This window comes from Helobdella robusta (genome assembly GCF_000326865.2).
Source record: "Helobdella robusta unplaced genomic scaffold HELROscaffold_4, whole genome shotgun sequence".
Classification (NCBI taxonomy): Eukaryota; Metazoa; Annelida; class Clitellata; order Rhynchobdellida; family Glossiphoniidae; genus Helobdella; species Helobdella robusta.
In genome coordinates, this window is record NW_008704902.1 from 1,388,658 (window position 1) to 1,400,163 (window position 11,506).

Consider the following 11,506-nt stretch of genomic DNA (forward strand, 5'->3'; position numbering starts at 1 on the left):
GGATTTTCGAACTCATAAGAAAAAGAGAATCATTGATGGTTGGTTGGTTGACTGATTGATTTGTCATAGCCTATCGTTCTGTCTGTCTTTAATTTATTTTTTAAATTCGTTACAAAAGCCAGAGAGTTTGGCGTGGTTTCAAATTATAAAATCGTAAAATTGCAGTTAAAAACTCTAACTATTAGGTATTCACAAAGTATCATTCCAAAATAAATAAAATGATTTAAATTTCAATTATTTCAAATGATTATATAAGAATGATTTTAAAAGATTTAATATAAAGCGAGCATGATGGATGATTTTTAATAGAAACAAACTTTCATAGAAAAATTTCCTATACCCTACTGTTGTTTAACTATTAAAGTTGAACGATTAACTATATTCAGTAAAAAGAGTTGTGTGTACTGATAAGCTGAATAAATTGTGAGAAACGTTTTCAACGCGAACTAACTAATTAATAAAATCAAGTAGTAATAATATCATAGTAAGTATAGAAACAATCTTATCAACAAAAATGAATGAATTTCTGTCCTGGTTTTCCCCCTGCTCTTAAATTTTAAAGGTCGCATTTTTAAATGCTCATTGTGGGATTTTTAAACCTAATATTGGTAATACTGCTTCTTCTTCTGCAGTTTTACGGTGTTTTAGCACTGATAGACTATCTTTGCGCCTTTGGCCTTGGTTGTGAATCTTTTAAATAGCGGGAAAAATTAGATGCTAATAATAATAATAATAATTAGATAACAATGCGTTATAAATTTTAATTGAATATTTGACTAGAAAAAACGAATCGTCGAATCGGTTTGATGGACCTTCCATAGACCGTCGATCGATCGGTTAAATGATTAAGTAGTAACTGAGCTACTGCTAATTACAATGAAACGTGATTGTAACAAATTGCAACATGAATTAAAAAGAATGAGCAGAATCAATTTTGGGTTCGGGATAGAGATGATTAATTTGATTGTAACAAGTGCATTTTCAGACGATACATTACAGAACTCGCATTAATTGCAAACATGCACTAAAATATGAATATTTTATTTGGAAGTTTTTTTTGGATGCTCAGCTCACGATTCAGCAACTTGCTTAGTTGCAATTTTCATGTAGCTCTACAAGTGAAAAATTTTATTTTTTTGCAAACGCAGGCACGCACCATACATTGTGATGCTTTTTGAATTTTAGACAGGCGGCAGTTGGAGTTAGATGAACGCGCAGGAGATATGAATGAGGAGATATGTGCTGCCCGAGCTAACCGAATCTGTGATATGATTTTTTTAAAAATCATATATAAACTAATGGATAAAAATAATCAAATATTAAACAATATCATCAAATTATTATTACTTATAAGCGTCAAATAATAAATAGTAAATGAATGAACAAATAAATATATAAATTTGTATATAGAATACTTTGCACCTGTACAAACTAACTAAAATTTCGAATTTTTAAATAAATAAAATATTTATATATAAATAAAACTAAATAAATACAGTTATATTTTATATGTAAAAAGAAGTTTCTCATCTCTCATCATAATGTGAACGTCATTATGCCAGACCAGGATGTTAGAAACTATTTAAACAGCATTTTCGAAAAGCAGGAAGCCAGAAAAGCTTGAGTACATGTTTCCGTACAGGTTCGGTGCCCTGTTTATCAGGAACAACCACACCTGGAAATAATTATTTGTTCATTAATTAAGTCATTAATTAAGTTCTTAATTTATTTATTCATTATCATCTATTTCTTTTATCACTAACATCATCTTAATCATCCTATGATGACTATCATTATCAATTTCATCATCATTATAAAAAAAACCACCTTAATATTTCAATATATTTAAGTTTTCACTTTCAGCATCATCACCATTGTAATCATTAGTCAAACATCCATATTAGATCATCTTGTGTCATCCTTATTAAACATCATGTGAGTGAACCATATCGTAGCACCATCATTGTCATCATTCTTGAAACAACTAAATAATGTTATGATTCATAAAATAGCCCTATAACACCACCACCCCCCCCATCATCACCGTCACCTGATCATCTTTCACGAGGTTCAGGATAGCAACATTCGATGATGTTGCCCAGTTCGGGAATGCCTCCGCCCACACAGTCACAATCATTCCTCCGTTCTTCACCAGGATCACCGCTGCTTGACTCGCTAACTTTTTAAACGGATACATTTTGCGACAACTTCAACACGTGGTGGCCTAGTGGTTAAGGTCGCCTGCTGTTCTTTCGCAGTGCGTGCAGTAACCGGATTCGAATACGACAAAATGATTCCCCTCTATTACATGCTTGGTGTGCGATGTGTCATTTAGCATGTATCCATATACGCTGTTTGCGTGTTGTTGATTTCTCTGAACTTAGGAAGAGTTCAATAGACATAGACCTTTTTTTTTCAAAACACAAATTCAGCGACAATTACAGCGACGCATGTGATATTATTTTTCATTTCATTCATTGAGGTTTTGAGGCACAATTTAATTGATTACAAATTTATTTTGGTTTAGTCTACAGTGCAGTATATTATTCTAGAGTTGTAATTTTTGCCTATGAAAAAATAAAAAAAAATATTATGATGAATTTAAATAACAGAAAGAACATAATGTGTACCCTGTTCATTCATCATCATCTTATTCCTCTTTCAGCCGGGCAACCCAAACGAAATCGAAAATAATATTAATAACAATAAAAAACAGCAATAAAAACAACAACAAAAATAATCACAAGATGGAAAATAAGAATGACAGGAGCACACAGCACATGCCAACCCGATCTTTCGTATTGGCGGACACAACAACATTGAAGAAGTAGGTCCCAGAAACAGGTGCCTTGAACTTTCCAGTCTTTTGGTCGTATCCGTTGCCGACGTTAGTGAGAATCTTATCAAAGACGACTGTTGTATGGTTCGTGACTGACTGAATTTCTTTCTGCAGACCAACAAAAAATGCAACTTTTGATGGAGACGGTGGTGACATCCCTGGTGGAGGGAGTTTATTCAATCATGGCTTAGTGTTTACTGAATGTTTTAGGTTGTTATTGATGTGTTTTTGTTGTTGCTAATTTGTTTGTGTTGCTGTTGAATTTGTTGCTGCTGTTAATATCCAAATATTCCAATCCCTATGGAAATTTCTAGAAGCTAATTTCGAGATGGCATTTGACGTTGAGCATAGAGCTATTATTTATCTCTGCTAATGTTAATATGTTTTTCATTCATTTTTTAAACTTTTTTTTTATATTTAATTTATAACTATAATAACTTTTCCTTTATATATTAATTATTTATTTTTTGTCAGAGTTTGATTTTTGTAAGGAATAAAAATATAATAACAACACCACAACGTATACACTATTTGTTACCGCGATTAACATCATGTTAGCGTACACGAAATTTAAATAATTTTTCTTATGTAGCAGTTGGCAGAACCCAAGCACTACGGAGAAAATAAATAGATGCATTGATAATATTTTTGTGTTTTCTTTTTAACCTGGCATTCCGTCCATTCCGGGTGCTCCACCTTCGCCCTTTTCTCCCTTTTCTCCTTTGTGTCCTGCTGGGCCCCTGGCTCCTCGTATCGGCAGCTTCATCGGAGTCGGCATCTCCAGCATGTCGCCCTTGCAATTTAACTCTAAAATGCAAATAAATATGTGTTAAGAATGTTGCCCTAAAACTTAAGTTTAAGCAAAATAATTTTGAAAATAAAACTATTTTTAGGTAATTTTCAATTTTGGATCTAAAATTTGCAGAATAGGTTGCCAATTTTTAAAATCTTGTCATGAAATTTACCTAAATCACAGTAAGCCTCTGACGTCACTGAATTACCGGTCGGTAATTGGTTGTTTTCAACAGACCTCTCCCGATTGGCCATCTTGGAGTGGCGTGTTTTGCCCGCCAAAATGAGTTCCACAAATAGCATAATGACGGCGACAGTTAGAAGAAAATTGACGAGGTGGTTGAAATGTCTGCAAGTCATGCACATCATCCTGATTAGCCAACTGATTTTGTTGTTCTGATATTTAACAAATTATTTGCAAAGTATCATAATGAAGTTTTCGGTAAATAATTTTTCTATTTGTTTAATATAATATAATAATAATAAACATACAATATTTATTTATTGTTAGACATCATTACAACTGTTGAAGTGATTAAGTCACTCTATATAATATTTATTACTTTCTTGTTAAAATTAAAATACAACCTTTATTTATAGTCTGTTTTGAAATAAAAAAAAAACTTTATATGAATATTAAATGTTTTCATAAAAATAAATTAAAAATTATTAACACTATATATTAGCCTGGTTTGAAATTTAATAACTAGTTGATGTTACAGTATTGAATATAACTTACGAAACGTAAACGTCCATGAAAGAACTTACCGATTAAAATGGTGGCTATTCACTGGTCACTTTTTTTTATAAAGATGATGATTAGAAGGAATTTTCGGTGACCATGCGCTATATACATATATATATATATATATATATATATATATATATATATATCGCATATAATTTATGTATGATGCGTAGCATGTATGTTTTCCTAAGGCTGGTGAATAGAAATACGCGCAATAGGGCATGGAGAGACAGGCTTGGAGACCTAGACAGGACACTTAAAATTTGATACAGACAATGTTGGCTGTGGATTGCTTCGTATGAAAATTGTGTTGACATAAATATCGAATAATAATTATAATTATTATATTAGTATTATTATTTAACCTATATGATGAAAGTAAACAAAAAACAATAAGAAACTTAAACCTGTTATTTTAAATGCATTGTTGCAACATTTTGTTACTTCATTATATATGCGCACACACACACACGCACGCATGCAAACACTCACACATTTACAAATATTTGTATCATTATTGTTTGACTGAATTAATTGAAAAATTTTTAAATACAGATTTCAAATTGAAAAAAAGTTGCTGTTCACTGGAAGACATAAATACTTGACCTCATTATAAAGTTACCCGCATGTGAAGCAATAGAACAAAATAATTGCCTTCGGAACTAAAGAACAAATAAACAAAGAATGTAGCAATAACTTAGGTCCAACTGAACTTCCGATAGCCCCAATGGCAAGGACGACGTCATCAATGCATGATTTAATGATTTATTTATTTGTACAATGATCTGCTCACACAAATTTTCCACTCACGTTAAAATTTCTTATTTGCAGTTGTTCCGCCAAAATTGTTGAACAATCTCAAATAGCCTTATAGATGCATTTCGTTAAATATAAAAATAATCACTAGTGTAAAGCCTTATTCTATATTTCGATTCAACTTTTTAAGAATAACATGAGGAAAAATATTTCTAAAGAGATAATTTTAGGCAATTATATTTGTCCCGTGATATAAATGTTCGTATTAATATTTTTATGATAGGATGGATGATGTTTGCCGTGCAATACATGCAACGATGTATTCAATGACGGACATGTGTTCATTGATATTTCTACATGACGCAGTTATTGATGCTGCCACGTCAATATTGAAAGATTTATGGCCGAGGGTTTTCTATGCATGTTCGTTCACCATTTGACGTTCAGCGTGGAAATGTTGTTCAATTCAGTCACGTGCACATGCCATGCGCTTCCAGACCACCATATATTCACACCATACATTCACACCATGCATTCACACCATGCATTCAGTTAATTCACACTCTTCATACAATTCATTAATTCAAAACAATTTTTCATCACAACACAAACAGCACGCCAAAACTACGCCACACCATACCGCATTGCACTATACCGTTGACACCCACCCCACAATCTCACCACCCCACCACAACCCAAGAACACCAATCACGCACCCGCTTGCCAGAAAAAATTTATATGTGGAACTCGTTAAATATTCACCAGATGCCATCCACTAATTGTTATTGCTAAATCTAATGTTCAATACCAACCAGCCTGCATGTTTTATTGGTTCCACTTTTTTCGTAGTACTTTTTCTTTATTTTACGCTGATTAATTTTTTTTTAATTTTCACTCTAATTTTTGTTGCGATTCTTTTATTTAAGAATTTATGTTGAATATATATTGTATTGCTTTACTTTAAATATCAAAATATCGAAGGATTTCTAGGATGAATTAGTGATAAACAGGGAGTTGATTGTTACAAAGCTGAAAGTGAACTTCATGATATGTAGACAAACAACAAACACGAAAAGCCCGCTGTATGTAATATGCCATCCTAATTTCAAAATCATGAACCTATACACTTATTTTATAAATATATACTGAATTTATTATCTAAAATACAATTTAAATATTTCAATTTTGCTGTTTGTTGTCAGCTGCAAAATTTGTATGGTTAAGTTTTTGGAAACTTTCAAGAAATACTCGGCAATTAGATGGAATGTTGGAGAGAGGTAAGCAGGTGCAGCAGCAGCAGCAGCTGTAAAGTTACATGGAAGTACACACACACACACACACAAACACACACACAAACACACACACATGATGGCGACACATTCGTAACGTGTGCTTGTAACATTCGCCTGGATGAACCGATGTGGACCGATATTCGTGATGTATGGCTGTGTGTGTAGGCAGTAATGTAACTTTCCCGAGGACATAAGTAGACGCTATGTATTTACATGCGCTCTACATTCCTTTCTCCACTGTCAAAGTCCATACATCCGCCTCTCTAAGTCATACATGTGCTCGAATATCGAATGAATGAATGAACCAATAAACGAATGAATAAAAGAATGAACGAACGAATGGAATGAATAAGAGAACGAACGAGCGTAGTGATGAATGGACTAATGAATGAATAAACGACGAAGTTTAATAAATAATGGTACATGTTTTTTATCCGACCACCAAAAAACTGTTCCAAAAATTAACCCAAACTAACCCACCAGGATGATTATTGCCTTAGCATTTCAAATTTTTGTATGAAGTGTGATTTCATAAAATGTGACCTTATTAATGACTTTATTATTGATATAAAATGTGACTATATACATAATATAGAATTTTAGTTAATTAGTTAGAATATAAAATGAGCTGATATTTTCAATTGACGTTTAAAATTTAAAAACGTCCTACATCAAAAAAGTGCCACACCATTCAGAAACTGGGTTATAAAATACAGCTTCACGTTCAATGAACTAAGACTCAGGTAACAGTGTTAAACATGCTTCACTTTAGAGCTCTTCTGAAAATTGAAAATTATGAGCGCATCCAAAGCACTAATGATTATTTTGTACATACAAGAATAATAAGCTTTCATTCACACACACCAGAAGTTTGAGAACCATGCGGAGATACATAAACTAATATTAATGTGATCAAAACATTTCATTATATTTCATTGCGTTTTGTAAAAACCACATATAACCTCTACACTCTATATACTTGTTTGATATAAGTTTGTGCTTGCAATCAGTGTGAACATGAAGGATTTCGTAACTGACATTTTTAAGAGCACTTGTGCAGTGCAATGTGAATATGCATGTGTGCGTTCAAAGGATGTTTGTCTATCTGATTGTTTGTATGTATGTATATGTTGACTCAACTCACGGCATCTCCGGATGAATCCATGATCCCTTCTTAGCAAGTGATGTCTTTTCACCAACCCCAACGTACAAATATAGAAGAAAAATTCTTCCACGTTATTTTACTTTATTCACTACATTTATTTTCAAAATTTCCATTAAAAACACGCCAACATTACTTTCACTAACCCTGACACGCACACACTATACCACACACTCTTCAGCATATATCACGGTTTGCTTTGAAGATAAGCACGCACACATATACACATACATACACATAAACATACACACGCGCGCGCACCACACTGTACACACACACACACAAACACACACACACACACACACACACATATATATATATATATATATATTTATTTATTTATTTATTTATTACGGAGACCAGAAGCGCAAAGGCTTATATGGCCACCAAGAAAAAACGACATCAAATCAAGCAATAAAACGAAATCAAAAATTAACATGAACCAAAGAAAATTAAAATTAATGTTCATTCCAGGAAAAATAACTCACAAAATTATAAGTTAAATGAAAAATTATTGAAATCCAAAAATAATAATTATAACACGCTTTCGCCTAAACAAACACGGATATAAAAGAAACCTTTTACATCAGTGTAAACAAATAAAAATGTTAATCTCATAAATTTGTTATAAACCATTAAGAAATGAAAATATTTAATAATAATTGACAAAATGATTGTTTTTTAAAAGGTTCAATATAATTTTTTTAAATTTAGATATATTATCCACTTGCCATATCTCAACGTTTAAATTGTTCCACAATTTCAATCCATAAATGAATATCGACTGATTATATAATTCTGTTCTATGTTGCGGTATCCGAAACTCATGGGTATGCCTTGTTTGTTTATCATTTAAATTATGCATCATGTAATTTACAATAAAATGTGGACATTTGTTTAAATTTATGATTTGAAAAAAAAATATTAAAATTTTAAGTATGTAAATTTGTGTGGGAGTTAAGATGTTAAGATTTACTCTAAAAGAAGTTACGTGATCATATCTCCGTAAACCAAAAACTATTCTAATGAAATAGTTCTGTAGTTTTATTAAAATATTCAAATGCGATTTAATGTTTCTGCCCCATATTATTATACAATAATTCAAGTATGGATATATAAGTGTGTAATATAAATTTAACAATATATATTTGGGAAATGTGAATTTTAGTTTATTAATTATTCCAAGGTTTTTACTTATTTTTTTGGAAATTGACATGATATGTTCCTTCCAATTTACGTTGCTTGTGATAAAAACACCAAGGAACTTAGTTGAAAATGTCCTTGAAATAATCATACCATCTAATGTGATTTGAAAATTACAAGGATTAGTCAAACCCACCAACATTATCAACTTCATTCTCAAAATTAGAAAATGAAAATATCGGCAAGTGATCCGATATATCAGATACAAAAATTCCAGAAAAATGCGAATTAAAATCGTTTGTAAATATATTGTCTAATAGGGTGGCCGAATGATCAGTTATTCTCGTAGGATTTGTGACCAATGGTACAAGATTGTTATATGACAACATATTTGAAAAATCTAATTGAATATTGCGACAATCATTTTTTAACAAATCTATGTTAAAGTCGCCTGTGATATAGGTAATTTTTCTATTTGTTCGTTTAGTTTTATTTATGAAATCATGAATGAGTTCAATAGAATTTGAAGCATCCATATTAGGTGGCCTGTACATCACAAACACTATAATGTTTTTAGATTTACGGATAATTTCAATGGCCATTATTTCAATATCATCCATTATCAAAGTTAGGTCATCTCTAGTTATATAGATAAGATCATCACGGACAAAAAATCCAACACCACCTCCTTGTCTGGCTAGGCGATTTTTAAATAAAAAATTGTAATTTTTAATCTGCTCTGAATGTGCGGATGAATCATTAAGCCATGTTTCTGTGATAGCAATAACATCAGCATTAAATTCTGATTCATGCTAAAGATTATTCAAATCATTAACTTTATGTAACAGACTTCTTGAATTAACATGCATTAATTTAAATTTGTGGTTATGGCTTAGCTTTTTGAACTTAAACTCTAATGGCGTGTAATAATTTGAATTGTAAGATAAATTATGAAAAAAATTCATATCAGGATCAAAATTGTGATCAAATAAAGTTACATTATTATCCTTATTATTATGAAATTGTTGTAAGTTAACATTAAAAGTAATATTGTTATCAACAAAATCAACATCATCATCATCAAGATCATTACCAAGTGATATGTCCGAAATCTCATATGGTTCATCCATATTAAGGAATATTTTGATTTTCAAATATCCATCTAGACACCAGAGTATTTTCTGGCCAAATATCTGGATTGCAAAAGCTATCTTCATCCACAGCATTTATTATAATTTTAAACAAAGTTGATCCAGACTCATCAGTCGTTTTGGGACGATTAGTCTGCGTTCGACTTAATAAATAACGGATAGCAGTTGACAACTTTAATATTAAATGATGACAAATGGTCAATTATTTTTTGTTTAATACACCTTTTAACATTACCAACGTGAAAAACAGATTTTTTTTCTATTTTTTTGTTACCCATAATTATACCATTCTCTATTGTACATTTTCCTTTTATTGGTTTATGGAAATTATTCAAGTCAACGTCATTTTTTTTCAAAGTAAAATTGTTACTTTTTTTGTGCTGGACGATTGAAAAACCATCATCTTTAAGAACATCGGAATAAGATTGATCCAAAGGTGGAGGGTGTACCTGTTGTTGAATATTTCGGATTTGGTTCAAAAGGTTACCTGTGGCTGTTGTTGAAACTGACGTTGATGTAGTGACGACATTTGGTGCTGAGCAACATGGGAAGTATCATGCGACGCCATAGGAATTTTAATATTTTCAAATTTAGCGGAAAGATTTTCTATGGAATTTGCTAGTGAATCAATTTTTGTACTTGTTGAATTTTTATCATTGTGCATAATCTGGTCGTTTGGTTTAACGGCAACCATGAACTTTTCAAACAAATCTGTTAGTCGAATGATTTTTTCTTCAATGTTCATTAGTTTATTTTCAATTTCACTATTTTTTTCATGTCACTTTGACCATCGATAGTTTCTTTACCAGAAAAATCTGGAAAATTCAGGCTCCCGGCCGAGTACAAATGCAATTTATCAAAAACCCCTTTTTCTTTTGCTAATTTCAATAAGTTAACAATATCTTCGACCTCAGCTTTTGGGCTAGCTTTGGAACCTTGAAGCTTTCTTTTCTTTAATTTCAACATGCTTTCCCAATTCCGTTGCAATAAGTTCTCTGGATTCAGAAATAAAAGCTGTTGCGTAAAACTCAGAACATTTTTCATACAAACTATTATCGAAAATATCAATTTTGTTGATTATATAAAATAACAAATCATTAAAGACAATATTTCTATCAACAGAATTAACTAATGTATTTAATGCCATTTTGTTTATAAACTATACCTTACATGCATGCATAAAGCATGCATGTAGTATCACTGATTGACAAAAGTTTGAAAGTTGGTTTAAACAAAAATTAACAACTATTTCGTATACTATCTTATATATGAAAAATTAAATGTATGAGTTTGTACAACGTAAATTTAGAAACGTAAAATTACATAAATTCAAAATTTCTTATAACAATTAATACTTTCGAAAAAATCAAACAGAAAAACTCTCCTGAATTTTTATAATAATAATAAACTAATTTTAAGAAAATATTCCAATTTAAAATAAACAAAATTTAGGGAAAATGCGGAAAATTACTGAATCTGCCAATCAACCCAACATACATACATACACACAATACATACATATATATATATATATATATATATATATATATATATATATATATATATATATATATATATATATATATATATGGATATCTATATATTCAAAAACACATCTCCCAA

The 11,506-nt window shown here is 31.0% G+C and overlaps 2 protein-coding genes across 2 annotated transcripts; both read right to left on the minus strand.

Moving 5' to 3' along the window:
* Window positions 1-1,262: 1,262 nt before the first annotated feature.
* Window positions 1,263-4,354, minus strand: HELRODRAFT_188887 (hypothetical protein). The gene is made up of 6 exons (XM_009024444.1): window positions 4,320-4,354; window positions 3,810-4,034; window positions 3,506-3,651; window positions 2,789-2,997; window positions 2,051-2,179; window positions 1,263-1,675 (listed from the first exon to the last, which is right to left on the minus strand). The coding sequence occupies exons 2-6, from the start codon at window positions 3,998-4,000 to the stop codon at window positions 1,583-1,585; spliced, it is 768 nt and encodes a 255-aa protein (XP_009022692.1). The 5' UTR covers window positions 4,001-4,034; window positions 4,320-4,354; the 3' UTR covers window positions 1,263-1,582.
* Window positions 4,355-8,914: 4,560 nt separating this feature from the next.
* Window positions 8,915-11,030, minus strand: HELRODRAFT_162160 (hypothetical protein; the record flags this gene model as incomplete). The annotated part of the gene is made up of 4 exons (XM_009024445.1): window positions 8,915-9,544; window positions 10,371-10,594; window positions 10,666-10,878; window positions 10,934-11,030. The coding sequence occupies 4 exons, from the start codon at window positions 11,028-11,030 to the stop codon at window positions 8,915-8,917; spliced, it is 1,164 nt and encodes a 387-aa protein (XP_009022693.1).
* Window positions 11,031-11,506: the final 476 nt, after the last annotated feature.

Bases quoted from the DNA above. Each gene is read 5' to 3' on its own strand.
- HELRODRAFT_188887 (XM_009024444.1), bottom strand. From the start codon at position 4,000: ATGATGTGCATGACTTGCAGACATTTCAACCACCTCGTCAATTTTCTT. The intron at 2,180-2,788 runs GTTGGCATGTGC...CCGTTTAAAAAG, and splicing joins CCGCCAATACGAAAGATCGG to TTAGCGAGTCAAGCAGCGGT. The intron at 1,676-2,050 runs GTGACGGTGATG...AATTATTTCCAG, and splicing joins ACCTCGTGAAAGATGATCAG to GTGTGGTTGTTCCTGATAAA.